Genomic DNA, 19,518 nt, shown 5'->3' with positions numbered 1-19,518 from the left:
AATGATTGATTATTGATTATTGCTTCTTGATTATTAGTTATTGATTATTGATTATTGCTTCTTGATTATTAATTATTTGTTATTGATTAGTGCTTCCTGATTATTAATTATTGATTATTCATTATTGCTTCTTGATTATTAGTTATTGATTATTGATTCTAGATCTTGATTATTAATTATTGGTTATTGATTATTGCTTCTTGATTGGATTGAAACAAACATTAATATACTCACTATCTGACACACTGTAAACCATATCTGTTTTGATTAAAACGTTCATCAAAGCCGTTATATAAAATAATCATAAAAAATCAACAGTAGGTTCTCGACAGTGCAATATCGATTGCAATGTATTTTGGACTAAGTAACTGCAGTCGAACTCGGGAATCTTTCTGTCAAACAAAGGAATCTACCCGGAATTGGTTCGATCCACGAGAATAGCATACCCTCGTTCTGTTAACCGTGTTTTGATAGCAATCTTAAATAATTCACAATTGTATATTTTGAGCCGACTACATTCAGGATTGAATCCTGAACCTCCAGAAAAGTTAAAATTTACAACAAAATATTCCAAGTGCTACGTCAGTGATCACGTTAATCTGTTCGGACATTTATGCGAGCGACGTGTATAATAGAATTGCGAATTATTTAGGTGTTCTACCCAGTCAAGGCTGAATGAACGAGAGAATACTACCCCCGTAAATTAAATAAAAGTCCCGTTTGAAATTTTGTGCAAAATTTCGAGTTACTTCGACCGAAACGTTGTGAAAATAACATTTAAGGTTGGAATAGGAGTTCATAGAATCCACTTAATAGAAATAATCGAACCTCATCACAAAAAATCCAAAACGAAAAAAATAAATATTGATTTGATGGATATAAACATAAAACTACTTACCATTCGATATATTATAAAGAATATCTCGTTGCATCGTATATACACAGTTGATTTGCAAAAACGGGTCATTCAGATATCGGGCCGTGATATTTTGGAAATCGCATGTGATACCAGGAAACCAACTAATATTGTATTCGTACACCTTTCTTTTATACTAGAAGAAAAGAAAGCAAACAAAAACCTAAATAACTGTATGTTGTTTACAATCATGTATTGTAAAAACAAGCGCGACCTGAGGAAATTTCACAGTTTATGCTTCATCTATAACGTGAATTCTATAAACATTAGCGCCAACACACAACTACAATATCCTTGTACATGTTGAGAGCGGGTTGGCTCTGATGATAATTTTTGACTTTAGTTATGGAACTAAGGGAGAATTTCGCTGATTGAATTTAGTTGAAAAAAAAAATTTTTTTTTGAAAAAAAAATCGAGCATACTATTTTAAGCAGTTCGTCAACCTTCATGAAACATTTTAGCTGAATTAATCTGTATTCATCGATATTATTAGTTGTATGTTGAGAATTAAACTGTTCAGAGTTGTGTTTTTATGCATTCAAACGAGAATAATAGGAAATATTAAATTTTGAGAATTGAATTAATTTTTGAAAAAAAATTGTTTTTGTTACCTCAGTCTGGAAGGATTTCGTGATTAAACTGAACAAATTTTAGTTGAATTCAGTTGGGAATAATTAGAAGCATTAATTTCGGTGATTAAATTGACTTTTGGAAAAATTAAAATTTTGCCTCAGTCAGGAAGCATTTCTTGATTGCGAAATAAGGGTCAAAAAGAGGCCGCGAAACTGAATGAAAATAATTGGAAATAATTATTAGCATCACTGATTGAAGTGTGGTACACTCAATTGTGCGAGAAAAGCGATTGATATTTTTTAGATGGATTTTTCATTGCGAGTAAATCAGGCGCGTCATGTTCGCACCTGGAGATATTAAAAAAAGACAGAGATTCTCGTGCGATAACGAGGCGTTAACTGAGTCTCCTTGAAAGGTGCGACCTGCGAGGTCGTTAAAGATTACGCATTTCTTAGTAATTAATTTTTTGTAATTAGTTGAAATGAATTACGGAGCATTTAAATTGAATTTTGGGAGTAGGAATCAGTAATGGTTGAAGTTTGGCGATCCTTGCGTGACCTCGTGGTGCATCTCTCGATATGGATCCATTCGGACATGCTGCCTGGGAGGACGTTGGGGTGTTATTAATCATCCATAAGGAGACAGATTAATTATGCCGGAATTGAGGTCGCTGAGGAATTGAGTGTGTGTGTGTCACACGAAGTGAAAAAGAGTGTACTATGGGAACGTGTTTTGAAATATCGAAAGGAATTCGATAAATTAGGGAGTTTATCTAGCTTCCTGTAGTTTTTTTATTGTTTCGACTATCCAGGAGGGTACGGAGTAATTTTAGTGAAACTGAATTGGTTGTTTAAATTGCCTGTGACTTTTTGTAAATAGTTGTGTATTGACAGATGGGATTTTCCTCGCTTTGTTCCGGGGTGGGCGTGTTCAAGCTGGTATATCTGTGAAGACCAGGAGAGATGGTCTGATAGCAGAGCAGTGAGCGGTAGCTGGCAGAACGAGCGAGCTGTGTAACGCGACGTGGGCAGAATTACGAATTTTTGACCCTCGATGTCCCTTAGCACCACGTTCTCTCTGCTTGTGGTTAGGAAAAAAATAGCATTGATGGCCGCTCCGTCTGGAGGACGGTTGGGGAGATCGATGGCTGTCAAGAGATATCTGGGGAGTAGAATAATATACCCGAATATAAAACTCTTAGAGGATAAAACATGAGTGTTTGTGTTTGAATTGTCGGAGAGGATTCGATAAATCGAGGAACTAAATACGAGGTTTATCAAGTTGTTCCATATCTACTGGACATACCCAAGTTAGGGTTGGTAGCCAGTTACAGAGTGTAGTCCGAATATGTAGCGTTTAATATGGCAAGAGATAGATTTATGCTGTTGAATCAGCGAGAGGCTGGGAAATGCCGAACTAATGGTCTTGGAATTTGCCGGTCACAGAGTCCGTTGCACGTCACTGGGAATCATGAGTTGTGTGTGTTAGGATTATTTCAGGCGGATGAGAGAGTGATAAATAGCGTCTGCAAGGTTGAAGTGGCAAGTGAAGGTCTTTTGCCACTGACTATAAGAGATACGACAGATATTCCGAGGATTTGAAATAGAGAATATAAATATATTTTTTATTTCATTGTCAAAATAGATATTTTTTGGAAGTCAGAGAGATATATTTTGCATTTAAAATTGATGACAGGAACTTAGAACAATAACATAACACTCTCTCGCCTTGGGGAACTCAAAAGCCAGATGTCGGACTGACAGGGACGACCTCAGAGTCATGAGAATTTAATATATCTGTAAATCTCAGATCGCGAAATTGGTTAATTGAACACCCGCAAAATCTGGGGGGGGGTCCGTAATGTCGTGGTGTGATCTGATTGGCTTGGGAGACTTCCACCCCGATCACATACACCACTATTAATAGTAATGTCGCACGAAAATTAGTCAATTTCGAAGCAGTTTCCAGCGAGAGTTTGTGCGCGAACTCGAAGTAAGCCCACCGTTTCATGAAGACGTGACCTCTCCCCACCCGTCTGACGCTGTCTGTGAAGAAGATTTGAGACTTTGAAAAAATTTAGTAAGGACTGAACGATATTTATACAAACATTGTACATAATTTCGTGAATTAATTCTCGTAGAGTAGAATGTCACGTGTCTGTTTTTCTTTCTGCCTGCGGCTTCGATATTCACTTTCAGCATACAGGAGTCAATGTAACAACTCGCAGAGAAGGACCAGACGATCCGATCCTGGTTTCCAGACAAAAAGGGGTCATAGCGAGCTTCATCAGAAGAGGGGTTACAATTCTATAAAAACTTTGCTGCTCTCCTTTAATAATTAAAAGCCCCCCTCCAACTATCGATATCCATGAAAGATGACTCCTTACCTGAGAATTCTTCCTTCCTCAGCTTAACATCCATGGGCAATATGAACTAGAACAAATATATTGAGGACAATAGGAATGGCTGCTGCAAAGAAGGTGATTTAACTCCATCGTGCTAGATTACTTACGCATGAGAGTATATTTTAGCTGTATAAGGCCACCAGTCGCCCATGCATGAAGTTTTGTTGTCCTATCTGAACTGGTGCATATTCCCCTCTTGGATAGGATCAAAAAAGTATTTGATCTAATAAGTCCCAGTTTTTCAACTAAGCTTCAACCCGCGTCCCATCGTCGCAATGTTGTATCTCTGTGTCTATTTTATTTTAATGGAATATGCTTTGAATGAACTCGTTGCATTCATGCCCCCTCGAGGTACATATCCAAGACCAAAAAAATCGCACCCTTTCACTGTTGAGATCCTTAAATGCAAGAAAGCTTTCTTCTCTAAAAGTTTCTTCCCTATTCAGTGAAATCTGTTTTCCGTCGCCAAAAACTTTCCTCGGTAATGGTTTGGACTGCAATCTGTGGGAGTTGGAGATAACCTCTCATTCTTTGTAAAAGAAGACGCAAAAATTAACCCGAACTCGTACACGGAACATATTTTGATCATGCAAATATCGAGATGAAGAAGCATTTTAAGGATAGGTCCTTCAAATTTCAACAAGGCGTTGCGCTCTCTCATACTGCAAACAAAACGTAGGATTTGTGTGAGAGCCACTTTCCTGCTTTTTGGAGGAAGAAAGTGTGGTCTCCTTCATTTCCACACTTAAACCCTTTGGGTTTTGGGGTCAGGTCCATCTCAGAGAAGAATACCTGCGCTACAGCTCATGAAAAGACGGATAAGAGAAATGGAAAAAAATTGAAAAAAATGAAAAAGTGTATTTTTTTCATTTTTTTCAATTTTTTTCCATTTCTCTTTGTGGCGTGGATTGCTTCAGGGTCGCCTAAAGAAGTCTCATTGACTGAAACAGATGGCTGTTTGTAGCGACCATATGTAACTGTTTACGATCAAATAAAAATATTTTGCTCTTCTTATTGAGCACTATCTAACAACATCATTGTTTTTATTAGTCCCGACTTGTGAACATCTCAATCTGCTTTATATATATATATATATATATATATATATATATATATATATATATATATATATGTATATGTGTATATATATATATATACATACATATATATATATATATATAATTATTACTATAATTATGTTTTAATACTTACAGATTCTAGTGTTTCATCCATTCGGGAATCATAAGTGCCGGTCGGGAGTTACGAAACCGGCCACGAACCATCTCTGAATCCATTAGCAACGAATAAATGCACACAGCCAAAGTTAACCGCAAAAATACAGTTGAAATTTCAACATTTATTTTACAATGTCAAAACGGTGATATACGTCCAATCATTATGACATCATGATTTGCGCGTGTAAGCTTAAGTGGCCCACTTTTAAGTTCAACCAAGAGAGTTCAACAAAAATAACTGAGTTCTTATGTATATTAAATTGGGAGTGAAGTTTCGATTACCTTTTTTATTTTATCACGCCATCTTTAAATGTTCAAGTAAAATCACCAAACTTAAATTCCCATATTAATAAATTGCATTCATTTTGATATACATTAATAAAAATATCTTATTTAATGTTATTAATATATTATTAATAAGTAGTCTATATATATATATTCATTTAGATAATATTGATACCTGTTAAATGTAAAACACATGCATGTATATTTATTTTAATACGAAACTAATTACTTAATCATTTTATTTTAGAACAATAACAATTGATGATCAGATCTAAATTTTTAATACCTATAAATTTGTTTATATTTCGTACCTCGAAATTTATTTACTCTGCGCCACGAAACAGATGCTGTTATGAATTTTGTATCTTAACTTACTTAAAGGAATAAACAGTAAGATTGTCAATATTTTGAAATTAGGAATATACATATTGATCATTTATTTTTATGTATATATATATATATATATATATATATAGAGAGAGAGAGAGAGAGAGAGAGAGAAAATAAAAAGGAACAAACCGTATTAGGTGTTCATTAACGTTTCGTCTTTATTTCGAGACTTCCTATGTATACACACCACACACACTCCCTCTCTCTCATCCCCTCCCATATATATATATATATATATATATATATATATATATATATATATATATATATAAGAGCAAACAGCTAATAAAACATGTTAAAACACTTTGAAAAGAGTTAAAAACATATTAAATGTGAAAAGGAAACGCTAAATAAGTGAATAGTCCTAAATCCGCGGAGTGTCGAAGAAATACTTTCCTTTTCATCAGAGGGTAGGAATTAGCAAAATGCGGGATCGGATTTTGCATACAAAAATATTTGATGAAACTGTAAGTAAGTCAAAGATCTTACTTGATAACAAAAAGTGAAGCAGAGGGAATATGGTGAGGAAAAGGGTGATTACACGTGAATGAATAGTCTAGTGAAAGGTAAACTATCCAATGACGGTAAAATCCAAAAAATATTAATCCAAGAAAGTTAATTGAATTTTATTATATATATATATATATATATATATATATATATATATATATATATCAGTATACAACACTACACCAAATTTCATGAAATTACTTGTAAAACAAGTAAAGAATCCAATATTGCAATGATGGGACAGCGGTTAGTGATTCGTTGACTGGGCAGAACCTATTAGATTGATAACTCTTTTTTAGACCATGTCTCATTTTTGGAAAATCATAATTGAAGCACTGGCCCTTATCTGGAAACACTATTCCATGCATACGCTATAGTGACTTTGTAGAAATATTGAATACTGTCAAGAGTAATTTTCTAGCTGGTTAAAGGGAGGCCACTTTCTCCGCAACAACTTTTGCAATGATGAACTCTCATTGAAGGTGTTATTATCCATGGCAGTCGATGGCTGGAAAGATACATTCTAATTATTGAAGGGGAGGTGTTTAATCTTATTAGCATTAAATATGACATCGATATACGTCCACATTACACTAACCAACTGGATACTTACTTTGTAATGTTTCAGGCATTGTTATGGATATCGGCAAATTGGTTTTACCACATGTCTGGTCAAGAATGTAATTTCATCAGCGGACACAAAAAATTGCAGCAGGAAAGTGGTTTACGAATATCACAAGGAATGAAGCTCCAGGGATCTTCCTTTTTGACACATCTGCATCATTATCAAGTTGTTTGCATATATGGTCATCGCTACAATCTTAATTTTTCTGAGAAGAACTGATCCTATTAAGCATCCAAAAATATCGTATATTTTTAATTTTCGCCACGGACGTTTTATGCCGAATCAGATACCAGTATATTATTAGACTCTTTTTGAGAATCTATACTTTCAAAGGAACTTTATCGGTTTATGCGTCTATAAATTTGTTATCTATGGATTCCAAATCGTCTGAACTGAGGTTTATGTAATTTCATATAAATGTATTGTATGTCTGGTAGTGTTCTTTGATAGGCTTTTTATCAAAATACCTATGATAGCTAAATATCGAAAATCTATGATAAAAAAGTTGTATTAAAGAAAGAAAAATCCGATTTTGACTAAATGCATTTGCGAAGTTTTATCACCACACAAGAAATATGGACATTCATGCTAAATCAACAGTAGGTTCTTTGATAAGACGGTGTTCCGTGTCAAATGAAGGTAACTGCTTAGAGCACAAGTGATTCATGATGCATGATTTTTTTATATTTCATGTTTCAACCCCAAAAAGGCACAGTACCACTTTGATGTAAGGTGCTACAAACAGGAACATAATTGCAGGGGGACTATTTAGGGAGTTTAGCAGCAAGATGACTGTTTATATTACACTTTAACTTCTGCATGTCAGTACAATCAGGGAAACAGCAACCCGGAAGTGAATTCCAAAATTTAGCCGTTTTTAAAAGAAACTATTGGTGTAGAAGACTTTCCGGCACCTGGAGATCTCAACTTTGTAGGGGTGGAACTTTACTGCTTTTCGAGTATTTAGTGGGTATTTACGTCAGGGAGTACAATGAGTCGTATTTCATTGGAACATCTACAATTAAAGTACTTGTAAAACAGGCAGAGAGATGCAAACTTTCATCAATGGGATAGAGGTTCAAGCCTAGGACCAATTAGTTTCGCGACTTTCCTTTGAACCCTGTTAAGGAGTGAGAGACTATTAGCAGATGCACCAGCCCAAAATGTGACAACAATACTCCATACATGGTAGAATGCCTACCTTGTAGAGGTTCAGGATACTTTCAGGCGTAAGTTACTTTCTAGCACGGTAGAGAGAGCCCATCTTCTTAGCAGCAGCGGCGGTAATGGCCCCAACGTATATGTTCCAACTCATGTGAATGTTAAGGCGAGAAGTTTAAACTAAGTATTTTCAGGTAATGTATCATTAGCCATAGCTTTTGGTCGTTGAAAAGTTTTTTTGTAATTATTAAAAGAAAAGAAGCTTAGGCTTGGCAGCATTTAATGTTACATTCAATTTCGTCCCCATTCCACTAGATTGGATGTCCTCCTATAGGGTTGCCGCTATTGCCTTAGATATGTGTCAATTTGTTTTCCCATCGTGCCTGTTATAAAGCGTGGTGTCATTAACAAATATACCCATCTCAGAGACAATTTTATCAGGGAGGTCATTCATGAATATTAGGAATAGTAAAGGTCCAAGGATCGACCCCTGAGATACACTCACATTTATATCATATTGTTTTGACTTTAATTTAAACTTTGAATTAAAACTTTAATTCTAGTCATTATATAAAAATAATTCCATAAACTCAACAGAAGTTTTTTTACAGTGCAATATAGATTACAATGTAGTGTGGACAAAATCACTGCGATGAGTCATGTGAGATAATCCCAATGCACCAAAGTGGGTTCCTGACTTGAGCAGGCAATCAATGGATTTTTATTGACGAATGGGCGATTTCACCGATCTCGATGACAACAAAAGTATTAGAAGTGTGGAACATTTGTTGATACTTATTCAGTCTTAAGCAACGCCGGGTCTTCTAGCTAGCGGAACATAGTAGACAGAAGGCTAAGAAAGTGTATTTTCTTTCGAGTTCCACGTTCGTCACGGTAGCGACATCTGAGGAAATTAAAGAAGATGCGTTTATTTTTACCGTTGCACGTTGTCGGACGATCCCATCTTTTAAAAAGAGAATTCGAACAGTGATGCCATATACATGCACATGACATTAGATATGATTAGCGTATCTCCATCTCTACTTATATATATATAAAACGTACTTTGCGCATGTGTTTGCGTGTGAAAGTTCGTTCCCTATGGAGTCCAAAACGACGGGGCAGATTTATTTTTGTAAATTTCATTCAAATGCATTTTATGTGCATAGGAGTGTTCTTATATATTTTATATCGTAATGCCTCCGGTAAGTATCAGAAAACGGGAAATAGAAAAATTCCGATTAAAGAAGGGACATTAAAATTTTCATGAAAGTTAACACTTTTATGTAAATTAACATCGTAAAAGCATCTGAGAAATTTTATTAATACACAAGCAGAAGGGCCTGGCGTATACAATCAAAAGTAGCTTCTTTGATATTATAGCGGCGCTTTATTTTAGAGCACAAATGATACATGGTTTTTGACTCTTAGATTTTGAACTTTAATCTAATGCATTATGTAAAAATTATTTGTAGCAAATCAATTTGTGGCTTAAGGAAAATATATTTGGTGATATACAATTAATAAAAGAAAAACAGAATTAAGAGAGGAATATATTCCTCTCTTAATTCTGTTTTTCTTTTATTAGTTCTTGTTTCATCGCAAGTAAGAAAAATATTGTCTAAACCTTCCAGCTGAAGGCTTTCGTATAAGCCGATTACTCACGCAAATAATCAATTTTTTAATTAAATTCTTCGATTAATACATGAGAAATAGAAATAAAAATCGTTTTATGTGGATCAAAAATAAATAAATAAATGCACCACAATATCATCCAAGAAGTTACGGCCAAGTAGAGCGCTTTGATAGACACACTAAAACGGGCGTAAAAAAGGCTTATGGATCGCTTACAGAAAAAAAAATCTACAAAAGTTTCTTCAAATGTACAGGATTACGGCAACCTCAACACTACAACAAGCAAATCACACACGGAAGTTAAATTTGGCCATAAAATCAGTATTTGAGTAGTTGCTACCAAGACAAATAACGCATGAGAGAAACTCTACGGTACCACTAAAAATACAGTATTTGAGAGAAAGTGTAATTCAATCATTTTGAAAATAACTTTTTGTTTAGGGAACTGAAACAGTAATACAAAGGATCGGAAATGTAGTCTATATAATTCAGGGACCAAAATTCACACACAAAAGACATGTCGGTCACTCAAACGTATGATTGAGGACCAAAGCAATTTGTCTCAGGAACCAATATAGGCTATATAAGCCGTCTGCGACACGTTTGATATTAAGCCTTTCCAAACCACAAAATAACTACTAGGTTCGAGTAGGAAAAAGAAAAGTCCACCCAAAGTGGATAAAATAGTGATACACAGTCCGGAGTTTTCAGCTTGAAAGAGGATGTGGTGGCGAAAAAAACCTCAGCTACATATTAATAGACTATTCTAATCTCAGGAAATACCGAGATATTAAGCCATAGGGTTGCATTCGATATCCGGTGGACCAACCTTGGTTGTTCGTCGGCTACGACAAACAACCAACCTATTTTATGCGTTGCAATACAGGTTGTTACTTGATTTTGGCGTTATGTTTTTCTTTGTAACCTTTTAACAGGGCTATAACATTTTAATATTAGTTTGCGGCTATTAACTTTTAAATACGGATGAACATATCACTGAGCAAACAATAATTTATTAATCGAAATAAACACCATCAGAATCATCAGGCATGTGCTAACGCTAAGGAAGTGTAATTATGCCTATAACCTAAAAATATGAGTCTAAAAATCTAAAAAAGCGAGAGGTCTAGACAGTATGGCGGAGAGTTTTGTAGATGAATTTGTTCAAATCCTGCAGGGTCGGTTTAGCAACGTACGCGCGGGCATTGTCGTGAAGGAGAATGTGGCCTTTTATTTTGACAAACGTGGATTTCTATCGTTAATATTTGTGATGCATTTTATCCGTTTGTTGACAGTACTTCACCGCCGTAATGGTTTCGCCAGCATTAAAAAAAACGTAATGGATTATATCGATCACAAACCATTAAACAGTCAGCATTACCTTCTTTTGGTGCAACTATGGCTTCGGGTAGTGTTGTGGAGCTTTGTCGGCGTCCAGCCACTGAGCTGAGTATCACCGATTGTCATAAAGAATTCACGTTTCATCGCAAGTCACAACCTAGTCGAAGACTCGGGTCGTTCTTGTTGCGCAAAGAAGGCAAGATGACACTTCATAACAACGTGTTTTTTTGTTATCGTCCAATTCGTGAGGAATCCGTTTATCAATTATTTTGTCTTTTCAATCTTTCTCGGGGTTATAAATCGTCGTATACGTTACATCTAATTCAGAAACAAGCTATCGAACAGTTGTGCTTTGATTGGCTTCAATTAAAACTCTAAAATGATCGTTGTCAACATCCAATGGCCGACCACTACGCACATCATTATGAAAGCTTTAGTCGCCGTCAGGATATTTCTTAAACCACCATTGTGCAATGCATTTAGTAGTGGTTTCTTGGCAAAACGCTTCGTTGATATCACGAGCTTTTTCAGCAGCTTCTCGGACTAGCTTGAACTGAAAGAAGAAATTTGTGGGAATTTGTTTTTATTTTTATATTGTATTCAATGTTCTGAAGAGAAGACGCTTTTTATAAAACGATTGTAATTTAAACGATTTGATAGAGCGAAATACGTTCTTTTAAACTTACATATAATATAAAGGTAATATAACAAAAACTTATTTTAAAATAAATCATTTGAAATCAAAATAAAGAATTCTCCAAAAACTTTCTCATCAAATTAATAGAAATATGTTACACACATTATTTAACTTCTAATTAGATTTATAGTTCCCTCGAGCAACGCTGGATGGCTCGACGAACTATAAAAAATATTTTATAACAAAACCTAATTTTTATTCAATAAATAAATAAAGTGTTCTTACCTCAATCGGTTTAAAATAAATCTGGGCCGATCCTTGTTCTGGTAAGATTACATCTTTCTTCACAGTAAGATTAGCGTATGTCATGCCTTCAGTATTAACATAACCGCTAAAATCAAATGGGATAGCGTTTGGATAGGGAAGCCGTTCTGTGAAGAAAGGAAAGAGAAAAATATTATGATATCATAAATGAATATACACAAAACTTATAAATGCTAAGAAATCGAAATTATATCTGGAACATTTAGCCCAATTGATTAGTCGCAATAAACACGGATTAGGCCTGTTCGTCAGTAGAAAACATTTGTAATAATAGCTAGCTTAAGGTGCAAGCGTTCTCAGAAGAAATACATGGTTAATTTCTAGCAAAAACGAAAATAATATTTTCTTTCACATGTAACCCTCTTAGTGTATCGTAAAATATAAATATATGTTCCTCTTCACGAAATTGTTTCGGTAAAGATACTGAATAATAACAGATATTGCCTTAGATCGGAAGTTCATGCTATCTTACTGACGTGTCAGCCATATATAGTCACACTGACGAGTCTTAACAATGATCAAACATACGTGTATGTTAATAGGAAAACATTTATGAAAATAATATATGCATACATGTTAGCTTACTGCAGTCTAAACGGACTATGAATACTCACTGTAAGGGCGCCAATGCGCGAATTGTTTGTGGCAAAAGTTGCGTAATCTCCTACTATACATCTCCTGAGTCGGAGTTGTTAAATACCAGTGCCAAGTGGATGTTCATGACGCTTGGAAACAATTCCTAGAAAAGTGGAGAGTACATACAGCGCTGAGATTTGGCAAATGGTCGCAAACCTAGTACTAGTCAGGCTCAATGTTGCTTAAGTTTGGTGGTCTGACGAGTACTGGTGTGTCAACGTGAATATGCCATATCTATATATCCACGTATAATTCCTATACCATTCATACTGAGATGTGCTTTCGCAAAGTTATACTCGTTTTACCTAAAAATGAAACATGTCTCCAAATGTGTAGCCAAGTTATGTTTGTACGAATAATAATATTACCAAAATATACATATTTAACATATATTTATATGTAATTTAGCAACTTGGGAGGAACAGATTCTCGTGTAGTTACTCATTTTTTAAATGTTCGTCTCCCATTAGTAAAATCTTGCGTACAGTTGCTTCTGTCCCATTATAGGCATATAAGTATATAGTAGTTCATTAATTAATATTGAACAACAGGACACGCTCATCAGCGCATTGGAAAAACAATATATCAAAAGTTTTACCCTCACGAAGGGGACACATTTATTAACATATCAAGTATTGATATTTTATGCAGAACATATCTATAATGTGTCAAGCAGACATAATTAGAATTTTATAATAAAGTAAGCTTGCTCTTTAATATTCCCTATTATAACGACTGTACTAGTATATATATATATATATACCTATATATATGCCCCCCACACACATATATATATATATACATATATATATATATATATATATATATATATATATATATATATATATATATAAATTATTTTAAGAAATTCCAACGAAAGAAAGATGTATATTTAAATAAGTGGGTGGTCACCAACAACGTGTATTTTTTTAACATTATTTTATTATTCCGTGTCTTGGTTTTTCATTGAGAATTATGTTTAGATCATTATAATAATGTTTTTAAATCATTGAAATCATTTTTAACGCGTTTCAGACGTTCTGTGATGCGTCCTCTTCAGAAATTATAAGAAAAATTTGTTGGAGATGTAAAAATAGCATTTTCGTAGTTCATTTAAAATGTTTCCAAGGGGTGGAAACGTGTAAGTGTCTACTATTCATTGTAATGTTCAATTTTGATTACTGTTTTATTGGGGTGTGTTCACTTCTGTGTTGTGTTTCTCTCGCTCACTCTCTTTTTCTGCTTGTGTTTTTTTCTTTTCCTTTACGGTAGGATGTGTGTGTGTGTGTGTTTTCTTTTATTGGTTTGAAGAATGTGTGTACTTTTTTATAGTATTATGAAGTTATTTGCTTCCCTAGGAAGGTGACTGTGATCCAAGGTCGTTACTAATGTATGTGTGTGTGTGTGTGTGAGTGAGGAGGGGAGAGAACCAGCTCTTCTGAAATAAGGGTAGGGGTGCTTTCATTCTATTTTGATATTTATTTTTTGGATTCTTAGATTTTAGTATTGTGATTTTTCGTTTCCGTCTTAGGCTGTTCGGGTATTCTTTATATTTTGTTTGTTTAGATAGAGGGGTGTGTTTAAAAATATGTGACGGGGATGATAGAAGGGATGATAGTTGTCTCATATATATATATATATATATATATATATATATATATATATGTATGTATGTGTGTGTGTGTATTTTTCCGTTTAGAGACTATTGTTTTGGCGTATAGAAATTTTGATAGTTTTTACGTATGGACATTTGCATAGTTTAATGTATAGAAATTTATATATTTCTTCGTATGGAATTTTAAAATTTTTTTAAGGATATAAGTATTTAAGAGTTTTAAGTAAATAATTTTTAAAGACTTATGTATGAAAACTTTTTTATAGTTTTTCGTGTGGAAATTGTTTCTTTACGTACATATAATTTTATAATTTGACATATTGATATTTTTATAATTTTACCTATGGAAATTTTTCATAGTTTTATGGATTAAATTTTTCAGAGTTTTACTCTAGAGATTTGCTTATAGTTTTATATGGAAATTTTTTTTAGTTTTATGCATAGAAATGTTTACATTTTTCTACATATAAAAATTTGTTATGGGTTTACGTATGTAATTATTTCATAGTTTTATGTAAGGACATTTTTATTGCTTTACGCAGAGAAAATTTATTATTGTTTTCCGTATGGAGATTTTTTTTTTGTTTTATATATGAAAATTTTCATAGTTCTATATGGTGAAATGTACATAATTTCTCGTATGGACTTTTTTTAAATAAGTTCATAGATAGAATTTTTTATAATATTTAATATATGTTTTTTTACAGTTTTATATAGAAACGCATTAAAGTTTTATGTATGGGATTTTTATCATGTTTTATGGATGGATTTTTTTTATAGTTTTCAGTATAGGACATTTTCTATAGCTTTACCTATAGAAATGTTTTATAGTTTAACGTATACATTTAAAAATAGTTTTGTGTATGGATACTTTTTATTGAAATGTTTTATATCTTACGCATATAAATGTATTTGATAGTTCTACCTATATAAAATTGTGTGCAGACATTATAATGCAATGTGAATGAAAAAATTGTTAAATAATTCACCATGATCAAAGAATCTTACTTCTAAAAATTTACGCAAGATTTTGGTGAACAAAACTGAAAAAGTTTAACTTCATTTTGTACAAATATAAAATGCCGGCCTTTAATGAAATAGAAGATGTTTACTTACGCAGAGAATCAAATACCGGAAGGAGAAACGAAGTTAGAAAATGACGCCTTGGTTTATTAAATTGAAAAGTTGTTTTCTCAATCGCTGAAGCAATAATTTCAACCGCATGAAACGTGGAATTCATTTTCACATAGAACTGAAAATGAAAAAAGATATATTTACTTTTATTATGTCAACGTTTGTTTTGAAAGGTTTTTCAGAACTTGTGCATTTCTGATTTAAAGAGCATTCTTCTTCCACAAAGAGCTAAAATAATTTACGTGAACTCTTTCAAACAGTGTTACAAGTGACGAACGCTGTCCATACTACAAATTTCCATTTTTTTTTATCAACGGCTTTCATTTTTTTTTTCGATACTTTTTGGTGACTAAGAGCGAAGGACCGCTTTAAATATAACAAAATAAAATATTAAATAGAAAAAAATAACACCGTTTTCATACTTTGGTCAATGTAGGGGCAACCCTCCATACCAATTGTCACTATCTAGCTCCCCTAATCCCCGGGGAGTTGTTCTCAATTTCCCCTTCACTCCTCACATTAAAAATCGGCCTTGTGCTTAATTTGCTCGTTGGGGGGCAGATAAATACCCTTTTCTTGGCCAAAGCTGCTGCGAAAAAATGCGGACTCTTTCTATCGTTCTAGAATGTTACTTACGCCTGAAGTTTTCTTGGAAGTTTACACCATATATATATATATATATATATATATATATATATATAAATTATGAGGGGTTTTTTGAAGTATGAAAACGATGTTATTTTTTTCTATTTAATATTTTATTTTTTTATATTTAAAGCGGTCCTTCGCTCTTAGTCACCAAAAAGTATCGAATGGAGTATTGTTGTCACTTTTGGACTGTTACATCTGCTGCTAGTCTCTCACTGCTGGACAGGAGTAAAAAGAGAGTCCCCAAACTTATATGTCCTGAACTGTCATTTAAACTTCAATCTCTTCCCCATCCTCGAAAGATTGCATCCCTTCCCTGTTTTACGAGTATTTTAATGGTGGATGATCCGACGAACTACACGCCCTCCTACCCCTCTCAACGTACTTTCCCCCGACAAACCCGACAAATAACAACGTCTCACAACTACACAGCAGAGATCTGTAGATGGAAGAAAGCCTTCTACTCTAATATTTTCTTCTCTAGAACTGCAAGACTTTGGAATTGTGTTTCGTGTTCCTGCTTCCTCAACATGCAGAATTCAAATGTAATGTGAACAGACATTTTGCTACTCAACTCCCTACATAGTATCTCTGAAAATTATGTCCCTGATAGTAGCCCCTTATATCAACGTGGTACTGTGCCTTATTTAGGGTGAAAATGTAATAAAAAATAATAATATAGCGATAGATTTTCCAAGGAGACACTCTGTCATCACGACTGTTTATCGTAGCCATACGGTATGTGTGACACTTCAAACGAATCTATCACAACATCGGTTTGGTGCACGTTGACGGACTAACACCCAGTGCCTAATATCTTGTTTACCATTTAATTTACATCAATCTATCTAGGCAAGGTAGGTAGGCATAGTCAGTTTCTTGGCGTATCTGCAAATAGCGCCCATATCTTGCAAGCGTAGAAAAAGATGGTAAGTATCCCCGCTCTGTGCACGGAAGTTTAGGTTTGCAGCCTAATTCCTCTACGCTCCCATACTTTAGCTTCCCGGAGTCGACTTGAGCTTCGATTTGTAGTAGTAGATCCTGGCTGTGAACTTGTCTACGGCTTACGTTTGTGAATTTGTCTACGATACCTTCCACGAAATACCGAAGGTTACTACATAGAACGTGATATATAAATTAGAATATCTTATCATTGCGCCAAACGACACAGGAAAAGCAAGGATATTCTACGGTTTAAATGGCACAGGGCGGATGCTGAAGATTGTAAAAGTGTACCAGACTAGATTTCTAGCACATTAACAATGGACAAAGTTTCTACCTCCTTAACGTATAATGAATGCTTTCTGAAAGATTTCTAAAATAAATAAGATACTGTGATGATAAATCCCTATTTTTCCTTAACTCTGCATACCACCATACTTCGATTCATCTTATCATAACAAACTTTATATAAAATTTTAGCTAGATCCATTCAGTAGTTCCCAGGAATACGTGGAATGAATTGATAGACAAACGGATGAAGAGAAATATAATACAAAAAAAAAATGACAAATGTTCGAACTTACTAAAAAGGAGCGTGAAATGTTCCCGATGTAACAGTATTGGCACGAACAATTTCCACAGTTGGTGGTTTGGTAAAAATCTGGGTATTCCTCCCAGACTGCGATATTGCAGCTTCCGGAACATGTTAAATTTATCGTGTAGCAGTTATTTTCCTGTTTCACCATCTCATTACAACACATCCCTATATCAAACAAAAAAGATATCATAATCAAACAATGTTCAACAATAACATATGAATGTAAAAAAATATAAAACTTATTGAAATACTTTTGTGTTCCTAAAATGATTTGGATTTTTCGGAAAACTGCTCGCAGTTCCAGTGTTATTTTCACAACGTTTCTATGGATGTAACTCGGGACTTCCAGGTGCTGTATGTTCTCTCCGCTTATCTCGGCATTGTTTCCAGTTGTCTTGGACCTCTCCTAGCCACTGGACTCAAAGAGTATCGATTCAGAAGAGTTGTGGTTGGAGATTGCGCAACCGTTGCCGCACAATTACACGCGCAGCCGCCCCTACAGGGGGTATCCTTTGTCTTTCGAGACTGAACGGAAGAATTGAAGCATAGAAACTCTCGAAACTTTGCCTCGTACTCGCAAATTTCAAACTAGAAATTTTATTTAATCCACAGGAATAGCATTTTCTAGTTTTGTTAACATGTTAGGCTAAGATTCCTAACTAATTTGTAATTATATTTCGAATGTCGTCCGCCATGAGAATTGAAACTTTAACCTTTGGAAGAATGTAACCAAGTCTTTTATTTACTAAGTCACAGGTGCTTAAGGAGGCTCTTATTGAGATACTCAGAATGCAATTGCGAATTACTTAGTACACCGACCCAATCTTGGATTACAAAACGAAAGCATACTATCGCCGGGATCTAGTCAAATTTTAGCGCAGATCCACGAATTTGACGAAAGGATTCTTGAGTTTGAGAAGATACACTTCAGAGAATACATTGATCGAAACGTTGTGAAAATAATACTCAATATGCTATTCCCAATTAAAAAGAATATTCTTTCTCTGTAATAAATGTTTCGAAAATATTATTTTCATTGCATATTTTCTCGCGAATATATAACTTTCCTAAAACATTCTGGAAAATTATTTTTAACAGACTCTGTTTGTTCTTTGATTAAATATTTTCTGAAAATATTTCAATAAATTACTATAACAAAATATTCGTCTTTTCGTGCTTTATTCATAAAAAAAATTACAGTTAATCATATTTAAAAATATTCGTTCTCTCTTCTTATTTGCAGATTATATTCCTCATCGTCTAGTTGATAAAACTGTGGTGAGACCCAGCATTCTTATCCCGTCGCAGCTTACTCTCTGATGAAGGCCAGAAGAATAATTGGCCGAAACGTCGTGAAAGAACAACTAGAAAATAAGGCTAATACTCCAAAAATTAAGAAATAATCAAATATGAAAATTTATCATCTCAAAACGTTTCCATTATTAAAAAGTATACAGAACCGATGATGGAAGACCCGATAAGAACGAAATAACTTGGATATATAAGACCAAAAAATCCAACCTTCATTGCCCTTCGGAGCCCGTTGCGCAGTAGATTGAGACGTTGAATCTGTACGATTCTAAGTGAGCATTGTCTGATTATAGCAGTTCCATAGCCAACCAGAGATTAGTTGGCTTAAACTTGGTGAGACGACAATAACTATAGAAGGTAGTAATTACTGAAGATACAGTTAAGAGACAAGAGGAATAATTGGCCGAGACGTTGTGAAACAACAACTTCTAAGAAATTACTTTTCAAAAATCTTTGCGCTCTGTAATATTATCGTCTATATGTTTCATAGACGCACTGTTACAAGACGAATGTCATAGTATATACACTCGGATGACCGCCGAGTTTTTGTAATCAAACTACAACGTTAAACCAACAAAGTTTTATTAATTTTACAAG

General features: G+C 34.2%; 1 protein-coding gene across 3 annotated transcripts in view; it reads right to left on the bottom strand.

Moving 5' to 3' along the window:
• Positions 1–19,518, bottom strand: part of LOC145246173 (uncharacterized) — a 422,674-nt gene that overhangs the window by 207,143 nt on the left and 196,013 nt on the right. For 2 of the 3 annotated variants that reach the window (XR_013863104.1, XM_080108045.1), the window contains exons 16-20: positions 17,597–17,775; positions 15,405–15,540; positions 11,999–12,144; positions 899–1,052; positions 235–258 (exon numbers count right to left, since the gene is read on the bottom strand). Coding sequence is in view for 2 of the 3 variants with exons in the window: in XM_080108045.1 (XP_079964171.1) it covers positions 235–258; positions 899–1,052; positions 11,999–12,144; positions 15,405–15,540; positions 17,597–17,775 (639 nt within the window). In the remaining variant the exon portion in view is untranslated. The remainder of the gene's footprint in view (positions 1–234; positions 259–898; positions 1,053–11,998; positions 12,145–15,404; positions 15,541–17,596; positions 17,776–19,518) is intronic. The other variant, XM_080108046.1, reaches the window with a different exon arrangement.

This window comes from Euprymna scolopes, chromosome 23 (assembly GCF_053919585.1).
Source record: "Euprymna scolopes isolate OS-2025 chromosome 23, ASM5391958v1, whole genome shotgun sequence".
NCBI lineage: Eukaryota > Metazoa > Mollusca > Cephalopoda > Sepiida > Sepiolidae > Euprymna > Euprymna scolopes.
Note: the sequence above shows the minus strand (reverse complement) of the source record. Positions and strands in the feature narration are given on the sequence as shown.